Source organism: Ovis aries, chromosome 26, assembly GCF_016772045.2.
Source record: "Ovis aries strain OAR_USU_Benz2616 breed Rambouillet chromosome 26, ARS-UI_Ramb_v3.0, whole genome shotgun sequence".
NCBI lineage: Eukaryota > Metazoa > Chordata > Mammalia > Artiodactyla > Bovidae > Ovis > Ovis aries.
The window spans coordinates 6,693,965-6,709,772 of NC_056079.1; the positions used below are offsets into that span (position 1 = coordinate 6,693,965).

Genomic DNA, 15,808 nt, shown 5'->3' on the forward strand with positions numbered 1-15,808 from the left:
TGTTGTTAATTATGAGACAGACATTACAACTAAACTGAAAAAAAAAAAAAAAGATCTGTGCACTGTCCTTTCACTGAAATACTCCTGCTGGGTTTAGTAAGTTAAGGAGATGCTGATGCCGTATGTTAGTGGTGCTGGGCCAAGGATGAATGAGGATCATTAAACAGTGACCACATGATGGGTTGTTGAGATAAGGAAGCCGGGCTGTTCCCACCGAGTTTGATCTTCTGTGTCCTCAAGTGACCCAGTCTTTCAGGGTCACCAAGGATTGATTCTCAGAGGAAGTCAGTGGCGGACTCTGTTCAACCAGAGAAGTTGATAGGTATTAATATGCTGCTGGTTAATTATGCTAGAAAAACATGGTGAATAACACTGAGGCTGGGCTGATCAAACATTCCTGGCACATGTAATTTTAAGGCTTGGTTTCATATGATGTTCCTGTTCCAAAAGGAAATCAATCAGGTTTTGGCTGTTTGGAACAGTCCTGCCAATTTATGAAGATTTCAACTTGCTTGCTCTTCCTGTTCATTGCTCCTTTCTTTTCATCTCTATATAACCACTCACTTGCTCTAATCATTGATTCAGCAGTGACGACTTCTGTGTGTGCGTGAGAAGTACTTCAGTTGTATCTGACTCTGAGACCCTATGGATGGTAGCCCTCCAGGCTCTCCTATCAGTAGGGTTCTCCAGGCAAGAACACTGGAGTGGGTGGCCATACCCTCCTCCAGGGGATCTTCCTGACCCAGGGATCAAACTCTCATCTCTTATGTCTCCTGCATTGGCAGATGGGTTCTTTACCACGAGTGCCACCTGGGAAGCCCTGACATTCTCTGTGGCCTCTCCTAATTCATAATGTGTTCACTGAGGTTATTGACAAAGCTATGGTTAGTCACTTGGTGGGCCATAGAAACACACATTCTCACTAACACACCAACGATCAGACACCCTCAAATCATCTACTTCTCTTACCAGAGGACTGGACAAAATGTTCCAGACATAGTTAAATATCTACAAGTTATAAATGCATACCTTTTAAATCTCTGTAAAAAGAAAAACACAGGTCTTCATGCACTTTGTTCAACTGTCCATGGTAACTGAAGCCCTTGTTGCTAGACCTGGTGACCATGTATTTTGATGTTTGCTGACAGTGATGCTGGGCTTATGATGGGTGCATGTAAGGGCCAAGTTCGAAGACGCCTCTTTTGTTTTCTTTCTTGTCTTTTTTTTCCCCCCTCTGATACCAGACCACTGTTGCTTTGATTGAACTTGAGATAAAATAACTGATCTCATTTAGAGGGCATGTTTTACAAAAAACATATTAATATTTACTTAAAACAGTAGACTCACTCTCAGCACAATAAGACACTCACCTTTGGGAGGTTGGCAGACATGGATGGAGCAATAGATTAATGACCCACATTTCAGTTTCACACCAAGACAGGGACTCACTGAGCAGAACGGCTGGTGAAGTCACCCCCTTATTACTGTTCTCCTCCCGAATTGAACACATAGAGTTAAATCAGTGCAAATGTCCTAGGATTGTTTTCAGTGCCTTTTATAGAGTAAGTGGAAAAGGGAGGTCTCATTTCGAAGAAAAATACCTTTCTTATGGAAGATCTTTTTAAGTCCTTAAGTATCAGCTCTATTCTTTTTTTTCCAAACATGTTTACGAAACCATCAACTTCCGCTTCACAAGGAAGTTTAATTTGGAAGACGACGTGACTAAACATTGACACGAATGTAAGTCCTTTAAGTATGTAACAGGAAAGAACAGGTTTAAATAGTTAAGAAAGGACAGAAAAGCCTCTTTCAAATCCAAGAGAATTCTCTGATATCTGAATTACTATTTAAAAAATCCAATCTATGGGAAATAGGATAACAGTTACTGTAAAGTGTTGCCATCATTTAAGTGGATGGATCATTAAATCTGTCTACCTGAACTTTTGAAAAATCTCTAAAGATTTTTATCTGCTTGTTAAGGAACTCCAACTTAGATTTCATCACATTGCCTCCTGCTCCCACACAAGTAGAAAGAACATTTATATTCAAATATAACAGTCTAACAACAAACTTATATAGGAAAGGTGTCATAAGCATAGCTGAAAGGAATGGAAGACCAGGAATGAAGAAAATTAAACCTCTCTTTCTTCAGTAAGAGGAAAAACAAAGCTTAACCACAGATGTCTCACTTGTGTATCTCAGTATACTTATAGATCACTGTACGACGTTTAATTTTATTGTTTTCCACTGCTGTTCCTAAACAAAACATGCACACTTCTGGTAAAAAGAACCCACGGAGACAGGAGCAGGTGCTCGTCACATTACCACTACCCTGACCGCAATGAAGGAATGATTTTCAGTGGTGTTACTGGAGAAAAAAAACATCACAACTAATTACATCATTCCTCTTGGTTCCTACCTCCACCAAGGCATGCTCAAACATGCTCAGACATACTCAACCTGTTACCACAATCCATGATTTATCTCAAGGTTTCATTTAGTGTAATGAATATCATTTCTCTATTTAAAATGATAAACTTCCATGTCCTTAAATAGAATGACTGGCCAAGAAGCAATCTTCTCATGTGCTATAACAAGGTATTAACATAAGGCATTTTATTGCTAAAATAAGTTAATCAATTGAGAAGCCTTTTAAGGATGAAAATTACCAGGAAAATTTGCCATTTCATATCACTGATGAATACTTATGCTATTAGTTCACATAGTAAAGGTAGTTGAGGATGTTATTTTTTTATTTAAAAACATATCATATGATATCTATGTAGATTATTGTGTTTCTGTTACAGAGTATCATTATCAAGTGTGCTAATGTCTAAAATTTGGGTACTGGTTTATTGCCTTTCTCTATTGCTTCTATAAAACCTTTATTTATGGAATGTCTCTGGTTATACATATGTGAGTACGTGTATGTGTGTGTAAAAAAAAAACCAGCAAAGCTGAAAGCTTCAAAATAATGAAAAAAACAAAACACTGTATTTCCATTCTATTTTATCATATAAACTAAAATAATGCATTTGTGTACATTCAAAATCAAATTTGATAGCTGGATCTTTTCCATACTGCTCTTAAATATAACCTTTAAGTAGTTTTACCTGTGTTACTGTTTGCATCCTAAGAACACAAGAGTATTTGCTATAACATTACATAAGCCTTGAAGAGACAGAGGAGAAAACGCTGCCAATCCTGGGGTAAAAGCCACAGTTCACTCCAAAGCTACCCTTGAGACACACAAATGCTAGAGTGTTGGAATCATTTAAAATCGCTGATATTTGGCCATTTCAACCTCAAAAAAACTGACAATTTCACTTTAACTTAAACAGCCAGATATACCTAACAGGCTTAGAAAATGCATCTGATGATATCCTCGACAATTATTATGCAGAAGTTGGTGATAATCAACTCTATAGAAATGAAAACCTTAACATCAGCGTATGCTCTGAAAATTTATGAACCTTTGCTCCATCTTTATTAAAACTCAACTGCATCCATGCAAAGAAAAAACAGATTCTTTTTTTTACGAAGGTGCACCAGTGAAAATAAACACCCTCTCTGTCTTTGTTCTATCAGATGTCCATTCAAAGGTCGTGATTACGGTCACATCGCCAGATTTTTAACTACATCCAGCTCCCGATTTTGCATTTGTGGCTCACACCAGGAATCCCTTGACCCAGCTCGACAAGCGTGAAAACATGAAATAAATGAAGATTAACAAAGACAGGTCTAAGGGACAGCTTGCACCAACACCGCAATGCCCTCATCACTAATATTCGACTCTGCATCGGGGCACTTATATCGGAAAGATTTGCGAATAGTGACAACGTTCACGCCAGACATGACTGCAAGTGGGGAACAGGCTAAAGGGGAAATAAAAAGAAATGCCTTCCAAGAGAGAAACATTCATTAGCCTTCCTGGCAAGTGTCTAAAGCAAACAAGGAAACTGCAAAATAATGCCTTCGTTACAAATAAACCCTTTCGAGCACAGTACCTTTTTGTGTCTGCCCCTCTTCCATATTCTCTTCCATGGCTACCTTTCTTCAGTAGAATCTGGTACACGGAATTAATCAAAAGCTCAATTAGATGGAGGAAAAGCAAGTGATTTCTTTTTTTTTTTTTCCCTTGGGAAGCTCCCCCAGCAGTGGCTTGGGTAAGTCCTCGGAGCTTAGCTCAGGCTCCCTCGCGCCTCTTGTTTGCTTGGAGACAGGCTGTCAAGTGCAATTTCATTCAAATTACTCTTCCGTGAAGATTATCAATTTTTCTTCTCAAAGCTGCCCATTGTGTACCACTGTAAGCAGGTATTCACAGCAAAGAGCTTGAGAATTTTGGGGGGAAATTTGGTCTGAATCCCAGTGGCAGAGACTCTAGGACTCGAAAGGCTTGCTTTGCATTTCAAATGGGGAAAAGAAATTGAGGTTTGTATTGAAATCTGGGCTTTAAATGGGAAGCAGGCTGAGCTGGGAACAGATGGAGGGGTGTCCTCCTAACAGGAAGCAGACCACCAACCCACAATTCCCCCTCTCTGCCACCAGAGTGGGAAAGCCCAGCTCCCCGTGGGTTCTTTATGCTGCAAGCTTGCTCCTCACCCAGTCAGATACCTTGTGAAACTGCGTTTTCCTCTTCTCTCCTCCCCAAGTATCTGGTTAATTTGATTTAAAAGTGCCAAGACAGGATGCAATTATACCATCTCAGGGTCTATCTCTAAGAGGTTATGATGGAGAGAGGACTTGCAAGCTCACAGCTCTCAGATTTAAACAGATAGAGAAGTATGGTTTTCAAAAGAAGGAGTATAAACCTTTAAGCCTGAAAGATATGTTTAAGTCATTATTTCACTTCAGAGCCACAAGACTCTTAAAGGGAAGGGAGAGAAACTGAAATGTCTGTAGAAAGAAATTGATGGATGACTTTGTAATCTATCGTGACGATTTTCGCCCACAAAAACTGATTTGAAATGGGAATCTCTTGACAGGGAACTGCTTCAGAGGGTCGTCATTGGGGAAGCAGAAGGAGCAAATGCTAGATAAGGAACAACAGGATAAGCAATTTATAATGGGATTCTGCAGCCTGATTTGGAATGCAAATCACAGTGCTGCAGTCTGGCAATAAATTAGCATTTGTACTTCAGTCTAGTGAGTGATAGGGCATGATCCACCAGTCTCAATACTTCACAAAAAGTAGAGGAAGAAAATAAACGTACCCCTTTCTAGGGGGCATAAACCTTCCCAGAAGATAAAGGGAGGAAGAAGCCTTGTCTCCGTCTCCATCTTTTAACAAGCAAGCACACAGAGACGCACACATATGTGCACACACACAACTAATTCCTTACCTTCCATGAAAAATAATTTGCCTCCTAACCACCCACAGTATGTTTCTCATGTTACAGCACATATTTAACATCCATTATTTCAAGTGGGTCAGTAACATGTTCCATACCACCCTCGAAACCATGACAAACGCCACTCTTGAGAAGAAAAGCAATTCTCATACAACATTTCACTTTATTTCTCATTATTTCTCCTAAAAGACTGTTTAGCCTTCTCACTTCTACGATCATTCGCTATTTATTTTCTCTAGTCAAATAATTTTAACCCAAAGGTAAATATCATTCGAATAAATCAAAAACTCATCTCCTCCGAATAGGCTTCCATTTGTATTCAAGGGTTCATGAGAGAGCTGCTTGCTCAGGGCACGGACCGAAGAAGGAAATCAGAAGGGAAATCAAAGAGGCGAACCAGAGCAGCATCCCTGCTCCCGCTTGCCCCCAGGCTGACATAACCTGGCATACAGTCAAAACAGAATGAAGCATCACTTCTCATTAATATTCTCTATTCATTTAATACCACAGGAATCGTCAGCGAAACAAATCAGTAACAGTAACAGCAGTAGAAAGAATAATGTCACTTGAAATCTTCAGAGCACTTTCCAATCCAAATGACACACAGCACGTGCATTAGCCCATTTGCAAACCAAAGAGGCAAAGTGCTGTTTTCTCCCCCATTTTATGTTGGAAAAAACTGAGACTCAGGGAGACCCAGGGACTGGACCAGGAAACAACCAAGTAAGTCTGAGATTCCATGTCAGCAGTTCCTCGTCTAACGCTCTGAACCACGGGCGGCTTTATCCCCTCGTGAGTGTCTTCGGCACTTTCACAAGTCAGACTCAGTCCACAGTTTCACCATGTGAACCAAGGGGAAGATGTGGAAGGGAGACAAAAAGAAAACTGCAAGAAATCTTCACTGGGCAAAGGTAGATGGAAAAGTTACTGTAACTTATTTCCCTTCTGGAAACTTTGCAACAGAGCAACAAATTCCTATAATGATCAACTTTTTTGTCTGAAGTAGACTTTTTCATGCACAAATCTTTAAAAGAAGACATTGGCAATTTATGCCAATTTTTCAAATATACAAAGAAGCATCTCTAATCCAGGCTAAAAAAGCCTCTTAGGAGGAGAAACAAGCATGCACACAGCTTCCTTTAGGCAATCACTTCTTGGAGAGTGCAGATTAATTTTTTAATGTAGTAAAATAGATATAAAATGCACCATTTTAACCCTATTTAGGTGGACAGTTCCGTGGCGTTAAGTACATTCATGCTGTAGTACAACCACCATCAGCATCCATCTCCAAAACTTTTTCACTATCCAAAAGGGAAACTCTGGCCCATTAAACACCTTAATTCCTTCTCCCCCTGTTTGAGGGCAGGTGAGTTTCTGGGGCTGACTGGTGTGTTTAGAATAATTTTTTAAAGTCTTGTTTTCATTTAAACCAAATCTTTTGAACAACCAAGTAATTCAAAACTGTTTCAAAAAGAAAAAGAAACATAGTTGTCATTATTGTATTAACCTTATGAATTTGAAAGTATACTTCCATGAACCCTAAGAATTGGCAATTCTCTGTTTTCTAGATTGTTTTTTTATTTAATTTTTAAATGCCATTTTTTTAAACCATTTTGAACACACTGCATACCATGTGAGATCTTAGTTCCCTAGCCAGGGATGGAAACCCATGCCTTTGGCATTGGGAACATGAAGTCTTAACCACTGGACAACCAGGAAAATCCCTATGTTGTATTTAAGACCTACAAGTTGAGATGATGAGACATCTCATCTAACATGCTTTCCATCACATCACAGTAAGTTTGCCACACTCTATTTTCAGTAGTACCAGTCAATCCTAATATCCAGATAATATTTCATCAATGGGAGTTTAAAAATATGGTACTAAATGTTAAATATGATTTCCTTTTCAAATATTGCCTAAGAAATATTTGTGAAATATATGACTTTTTCCCATGTAAACTAGAAGACACAATTGCTCACTAAATCTAAACCTGTTGTGAGAAGATACTTCGCAAATAATACATCAGATAAGAAGTTAATATCCAAAATATGTATAAAGCTCATAACTCAGCAACAATAACAAAAGAAAAACCAATTTTTAGAGGAGCTGGATTGATGTTTTTCTAAAGAACACATACAGATGGCCAACAGGCCCATAACAAGATGCTCAACATTCCTAATCATCAGGGAAATGCAAATCAAAACCTCAATGAGATATCACCTCACACCTGTCAGACCGGTTATTATCAAAAAGGCAAGAAATAGCAAGGGTTGAGAAGGATGTGAAGAAAAGGGAACTCCTACACACTGTTGGTAAGAATGTAAATTGGTATAGCCACTATGGAAAACAGTAAGAATATTCCTCAAAAATTATGAATAGAAATATGATGCTTATGAACTGCACATGAACTTATACGCAGAGTACCTCATGTGAAATGCCAGGCTGGATGAAGCACAAGCTGGAATCGAGACGGGTAGGAGAAATATCAACAACCTCAGAAATGCAGATGATACCACTCTAATGGCCGAAAGCGAAGAGGAACTGTTGAGCTTTTTGATGAGGGTGAAAGAGGAGAGTGAAAAAGCTGACTTAAAACTTGACATTCAAAGAAATAAGATCCTGGCATCCAATCCCATCACTTTATGGCAAATAGAAGGGGAAAAAGTGGAAACAGTGACATATTTTATTTTCTTGGGCTCCAAAATCCCTATGGATGGTGACTGCAGCCATGAACTTCAGACACTTGCTCCTTGGAAGGAAAACTGTGACACCTAGACAGTGTATTAAAAAGCAGAGACAAGACTTTGCCAACAAAGGTCTATATAGTCAAAGTATGGTTTTTCCAGTAGTCATGTATGGATGTGAGAGTTGGACCATAAAGAAGGCTGAGACCAAATAACTGATGCTTTCAAATTGGTGCTGGAGAAGATTCTTTAGAGTCCCTTGGACTACAAGGAGATCAAACCAGTCAATCCTAAAGAAAATTAACCCTGAATATTCACTGGAAAGAGCTGAATCTCCAATACTTTGGTCACCTGATTCAAAGAGCCAACTCATTGGAAAAGACCCCGATGCTGGGGAAGATTGGGTGACAGAGGATGAGATGGTTGGATGGTATCATCAACTCAATGGACATGAGTTTGAGCAGACTCTGAGAGACAGTGAAGGACAGGGAAGCCTGGCGTGCTGCAGTCTATGGGGTCCACAAGAGTCGGACATGACTAAGTGACTGAACAACAACAATGATCCAAGCGATTTCACTTCTGGGTATTTATCTGAAGAACACGAAAACACTAACTCAAAAACAAACATACTCCCCTACATTCATCCTGTCATTGTTTACAGTAGCCAAGGTATGTAAAACACCTGAGTACCCACCAATGGGTGAATGGATGAAGGAAACGTGATACACGTGTACAATTGAAATGCCATGGATCGGAGTTAATGGCAGAATGATACACGTATTTCATAAATGAAACTGCAAAACAAAATGGCAAGTGGAAAATAAGCAGTTGTGTGCCATGTCTCCTTTACCAAGTGCTTGTTACAAGCACTGATTGGTATAAAGACAGATAGAAAAATTCAAGAGGAACATTATCTAGACTAAATTAATCCGTTCAAAGTAGGAAAAATCAATTATAAGTATTTATTGTAAACCAAAGTTGAGATCCTCAAAGTTAGTAACTTTCTCCGGGTGACACAGGTTGTGAATTAAGGAACTGGGATTTGAAGTTCAGTCTTTCCAATCTTACATTCACTCTCACAAGAAGAAAAATCATTCAGTACATGGTTACCACAGTCATAAGACATGTTATGTTACCATTTCTTCATTTTCGAGTGAAGTCTTCATGTTAACACTAATCACAACAGACATAAATTATACCTTAGCTGAAAGATGAATTTTTTGCTCCATTCATTTGAATCAAAGGTCAGCAATTTGGAAATCTCAGCTAAGCCCAACCTTACACATCACACTGGATATTGCAAATGACAAACCCTTAAAAATAAAGAATAAAATGGGAATTTGTGTGTGTGTGTGTGAGAGAGAGAAAGAGAACAAGGAAGACAGAGAGGCTAACATAAAGCTTGCAAAGCTCATCAGAAGTTCTGAGTTTTGAAATACTGGTTTTAAATCTTGCTCTGAATGTTCCTGCAGACACAGATGATAGGAAAAATCCTTTGCGAAAGCTGATTACACAACATGGTGTATAAAGATATGATGAGGAAAAATCAGATTCAAGTCTTCTCAGCTTCATAATGAGCACTCTGGTCTTTTTGGTTATACATTAGACTGCAAGTCCTTTCATGGCTGAAAAAAATATACTGGCGTCTTCTCTTACATTTCTGGAGAGCATCTCGGGTAATCTAAACATTCTTCTTATCTCAGAAAAAGAAGCGATGCACAGACTGACAACTTCTCTTCAAAATGTCGCTTGTCGATATATCTGAATTCAAGACTTAGACAGGGCACAACAGGCTTGTCCCAACAGGCAAATCAGGATGAAAGACACTTCCTTTCCTACGTCTAAGAGGGGTGAGTGATTTTATGCATTGTTCCTTTTTAGTGAGTTGTACATTTAAGATACTTAGGGGGTTCTTAGTCTTGAGCAAGACACCTTTGATCATGATCTACTCTCTGTGAATTAGAAGCATAGAAGTGAAAGTTGCTCAGTCATGTCCAACTCTTTGCAACCCCATGCCCTATATAGTCCATGGAATTCTCTACGCCAGAAATCTGGAGTGGGTAGCCCTTCCCTTCCCCAGGGGATCTTCCCTACTCAGGGATCGAACCCAGGTCTCCCACGTTGCAGGCAGATTCTTTACCAGCTGAGCCACAAGGGAAGCCCATGAATACTGGAGTGGGTAGCCTTTCCCTTCTCCCACAGATCTTCCCGATCCAGGAATTGAACCAGGGTTTCCTGCACTGCAGGCAGATTCTTCACCAGCTGAGCTATCAGGGAAGCCCTAACAGCTAAGTCCTTCATGCACCAGAAGCAACCAGAAAACATTCTCCCAAGAGCTTTACTGGCAACGACGTAGGGTCTATTTGGATAACATACCACGGCAATGTGATATATAAGGAAGATGGATACATTCAAGCTTTCAAGCACCACAAGAAATTTACATCCTAAAAGTTCCTTCTTTCCATGTGCACAGGTTAAATGAACCCTGGAGAGCACCCCTTGGTTCCAATCTGGTCGTGCAACAGCCACACACAATCCATCCATTTGTGACTATTCTTTAGGTTCTCTGCAGGGTGCCCCAGTCATCCCTAGCACCCCACTGCAGATGTCCAAGATAAACTCAAATCTATTTTTAGGATCTGATATTGCAGATATTAAGGAAAAACTGATGTCTTTCCTCCCTCCATTCCAATACCTGAATTTCAATATCTTTTGTCAACAACGTGTATTTGCCAAGTGTCATACATTTTTTCCATTTTTAACATTTCAATACAAATTCGACTTCAATATATATTTCTCCTGCCTGTCACTGAGAGCAGAAGCCGTAAGTTGCACGTGGTTTCTCTGTACTCTTTCATCCAATGAGGCTGAGGACAGACCTACGTTGAAGTGACAGGCTTCCCAGGGGCCAGGTTTAACACTTCTTACTCAGCTTGCTTGTTCAGTGACTAAGTTGTGTTCGATTTTTTGCAGCCCCATGGACTGCAGCACACCAGACTTCTCTGTCCTCCAGTCTCCCAGAATTTGCTCAAATTCATGTCCAATGAGTTGGTGATACTATCTAACCACCTCATCCTCAGCCTTCCCCTTCTTTTGCCTTCAATCTTTCCCAGTATCAGGGTCTCTTCCAATGAGTCAGCTCTTCGCATTAAGGGGCCACAAGCACTGTAGCTTTAGCTTCAGAATCCAACAACTATTCAGGGTTGATTCCTTTTGGATCGACTGGTTTGATTTCCTTGCTGTCCAAGGGACTCTCAAGAGCCTTCTCTAGCACCACACTTGGAAAGTACCAACTCTTCAGCACTCAGACGTCTTTACAGTTCAGTTCTCACACCTGTACATAACTACTGGGAAGGCCATAGCTTTGACTATATGGACCTTTGTGGGTAAAGTGATGTCTCTGCTTTTTAGTATGCTATCTAGGTTTGTCATAGCTTTCCTTTCAAAGAGCAAGTGTTTTTTAATTTCATGGCTGCCAATACCATCTGCAAAAGCATTTAATAAATACTTGTGTGGCAGCCACTGTATGCTAGGCACATTTTTATCTTTCTGTTCATTTGTGATCTTGGGAATAACTCATATTCCTACTGCACAGGTCATAAGATTTAGACTGAGGGAAGCAATTAATTTACAAGTTACACAGCTATGGAGAAGCAAAACTTGAATATAAAATCACTCAAAAGTTCACTGTTTTCATTATATTAAATGGCTCCACAGACAAAAGGAAGTGATTATTAACCAATTCCAGAAAATAAGTGATATAAAAAATATATTTTGAAAGTTTCTCTCATTAAAAGTCTTAACATTTGTAGCTAAATGAGTAGGATGTCCTTATAAATTTAGAAGTATTTTTTTGTGCTGTGCTTAGTCACTCAGTCATGTCCAACTCTTTGTGACCCCATGGACTGTACCTGCCAGGCTCCTCTGTCCATGGGATTCTCCAGGCAAGAATACGGGAGTGGGTTGCCATGCCCTCCTCCAGGGGATCTTCCCAATCCAGGGATCGAACCCAAGTCTCCCACATTGCTAGGCATCTCTTACTGTATGACCTATGTAGACCACACAGAATAGTCAATATAAATTGTACCAGTTACATTTTAAATGAATTTAAATTTTCAAGAGACATTATCTTAAACTACAGGATATTCAGTGGCATGTTGCCCAGACATAGGCTTTTCATTCATTCACTCATCAGCTATCTACTGAGTGCTTATCTTCCTCCAGATACAAATCTAACTTTTGGGGTAAGTTCAGTGGAAACATATGCTAGTTCCCTGTTCTTATTTACACTCTAGAAGAGGCTAAATAAATAGGCACATAAAAAAGACAGTATCAGGTTCTGATATGTGCAAAGATGAAAATAAATAGAGTAATACATTAAAGGGGTTTCCCTCATGGCTCAAGGGTAAAGAACGTGCCTGCTAATGCAGGGGATGCAAGAGACATGGGTTCAATCCCTGGGTTGGGAAAATCCCCTGGAGGAGAAACTGGCAGCCCACTCCAGTGTTCTTGCCTGGAGAATCCCATGGATGGAGAGGCCTGATGGGCTACAGTCCATGGGGTTGCAAAAGAGTCGGACAAAACAGCGATTAAACAATACACTAAAGAGTGTTCAAAGGGCTCTGTAGCTTATGCTCCCAATATATGAGGTTCTTGAACATTATGCACGGCCGTAATAATAAATCTAAAAATCTCTAGTATGAAATGGTCATCAATAGCATTTTATTAGTTATTAGTTAGGAAGGAAAACAATGAAAGGGAGGTTTGAGCAATCAGCAAAGGGCATAAATATTATGTTTTCTGTTGAAACTGTATCTTTTGTAATTGTTTGGGTGGGGTGCAACATAAAATTTTTAAGTGGAACATTTTCAAGTCAGATTGAAGTCAAAGCTATTGTTGAGAAGAAAAAGTGGCATATGCCAGTCACAATCTCAAAAACCATTTCCCAACAACCTGAATCCTGAGGCTTAGAGCAACCTAAAATGTCACGCAATGCTGGAGTCCATTGTCTGTGTGCATGTGTGTGTGTGCAAAGGTGTGTGTGCACTCCTGCGTGTATGCACACGTGTGTGTCGTGCATCAGGATCAGGAATTAGACACAGGCTATCATATATAGCCAGTTCCCAGTAAAAAAAAACCCTGCTTTTTAAATAGAATATTCAGGTGGCCATTCAGAATTTCTGTGTGGTTAAAAGATTTGTTTCAACACTATGTTGACTTCGATCACATTCACGAAAAGGAGGTAGATACTGACATCTATACAACTGAAATAGTACACAAAACTGGGTCCTAGAAGCAAGTGGTCACAAGCAGCTTCTCTGGATGGTCCAGAGAGAAGAGAATGCAAAATGTCCAATCCGTGCAGTGAAATCTAAAACACCTTTGGGAAGTCGACAAAGACAAATTCCTCATGTCTCAAAAAATAGAGCTGCACACCAGTGTTCACTGCAACAGTATTTCCAATAGCCAAGATACTGAAGCAACCTAAGTTTCCACCATCAGATGACTGGATTGAGAAGACGTAGTACATACACACAATGGAATGTTACTCAGCCACTGAAAAGAAAGAAATTCTGCCATTGCAACTACATGGATGGACCTAGAGGGTATTATGTTTAGTGAAATAAGTCAGACAAAGACAAATACTGTATTGCTTCCCTTATATGTGGAGCCTAAAAAACAGAATGAATAAATATGACAAAACACATAAAAAATAAAAAAGATTAAAAAAAAAAAAGCTTTAAATAGAGCTTATGGAGATTCTTGTTAATGAAGCCATATTATAAGCCCCCAGGTCCAAATATATCAAATCATGCAACAATAAAATGCAGAGTCGTCTTAGTCTAAAACTAATAAGCTCTCTGAGTGATCTATTGCAATACTTCTATAGCAGGCATTCTGTCAGGTACCCTTGCTTTGTGCTTACCGTACCACTACCCGCTGTATGATTTTGGGCAAGGATGGCCTGTCTCAATTTCCTCAAACACAAAATGAACGTATTAACACTTGCCCTGTTGTCTTCTGACTGCACCAAGTGCCAGATACTGTGCTAAATATTTTATGTACGTCATCTCATTTTATCCCTCCAACATCTTCATAAGATAAGGCCTTCATCAGTTGAAGCCATTTAGTAGGTGATGAAAGCAGATGAAAAAGTTCTTCCAAAAATACAAAATACTGTACAGAAATAGTGTAATTATAACCATTGCTGAAAAATAAATAGAACCATTGTTAGTAAATTGTGCTGTATGAACAATATTAGCGCTAGAGTGATACAGAAATTGCAAGTTGATAGCACATTCGTCCACCTGATACAACTCAGAAAAGCAATGCTAAACATTTAGGGACTATTATATGCCAGTCACAGTTCTTAGCATTTGGGGCCATACTTTAGCTCAAGAATCTTCAAAATAACCTCCCAAGCACACACTAATGTTATCCCGATTTTACAGATGTGGAAACAGAGGGAGAGAAAGAACTTGCCCCAGGGAACAATGCAAATGGCAGAGCTGGGCAAAGAGACCAGGCAGCCTGGTTTCTGAACCTGAGCTCTTAATTCTAGCACTAAACCACTCCTGTGAAGCAGGCTCCAGTGGGTGCAAACCAAATAGCTGTTTACTCCCCAGGCTTCAGGAACAAATGGCAGGATTACTTTTCCTCACGTAGATGGCTTTCGGCCATTCTCTGGGCTCAGTGAGGTCGGTGCGGTGCCCTGGCTGGGCTTGGCTTAGCAGTCAGTTTCCAAGGGCAGCTCTGCCTGCTCTGCACATCCTCCGTGACCTCTTTATGGTTCTGCTTCTCATTTGTAAACTGAGAAACAGAAAGTCTATTCATGGGGGATTTTGCAGGATCCAGTGCATTCAGCACAAATCTTGGCACAGGTGCGGCTGGCACTCAGTACACATGAGACTCCCTCCTTCCTCGAATGTGACATCAGTGCAACTAATTAACTCTTCCATAAACTACTTAGAAAAGAAGAGAGAAAGACCTTGGGTCATGAAGTGTTAGGTTTGAAATGAACTATTACTGTCTTGAGTCATAAGGTAATCCACTTGGCAAAAACAATTTTATCCTGACTATCTACAAATAGGAATTTTTTTTCTTCCTAAAACAGTGTGTAAAGATTTTCTCAGGGGTCAGTAGATTCCTTCTGATAGACTGGGGGACCACTCTGGTTTAGTAATCCCTGGGTCAATTCTAGACTTGCCCAGGTCATGCTGCTGCTGCTGCTGCTAAGTCACGTCAGTCATGTTCAACTCTGTGCGACCCCAGAGACAGCAGCCCACCAGGCTTCCCCGTCCCTGGGGTTCTCCAGGCAAGAACACTGGAGTGGGTTGCCATTTCCTTCTCCAATGCATGAAAGTGAAAAGTGAAAGTGAAGTTGCTCAGTCGTGTCCGACTGCCCAAGTCATAGGTCTGCCTAAACCAACTGACCACAAAGCAGAATTGTCTCAAAACTGTTATCAGGGACAGTGGGAAGCATGGTATTAGCCTCTTGCTCATAAACCATGTTGAAGTAACCGAGAACACGTGACTTTTCATACTATAAACTATAAACTGTCCAAAGCTTAGTAAAGGGCTTAATTTTGTCAAAACCTCATTTTAAAACTTTAAGATTTCCTAAAGTAGAAAAGACTAGGCCGGTGACAATCTTACTATGTTGTTTCAAGACAACAGTTATTCTCTGCAAAGTGGTTCTACTGTTCACAGACCAAATAAAATCCAACCATGCTCATGGCAATAATAATAATGAATGCTCAGATGGGCCC

At 39.9% G+C, this 15,808-nt stretch overlaps 1 protein-coding gene across 6 annotated transcripts in view; it reads right to left on the bottom strand.

The window, feature by feature from the left end:
- Positions 1-15,808, bottom strand: part of GPM6A (glycoprotein M6A) — a 249,677-nt gene that overhangs the window by 131,665 nt on the left and 102,204 nt on the right. The window contains exon 1 of one of the 6 annotated variants that reach the window (XM_004021679.5): positions 4,008-4,582. The exons of the other annotated variants lie outside the window; for them this stretch is intronic. Coding sequence (XP_004021728.1) covers positions 4,008-4,044 — 37 coding nt within the window. The 5' untranslated portion in view covers positions 4,045-4,582. Of the gene's footprint in view, positions 1-4,007; positions 4,583-15,808 lie in introns of those variants that run through there. 6 annotated transcript variants of the gene reach the window in all.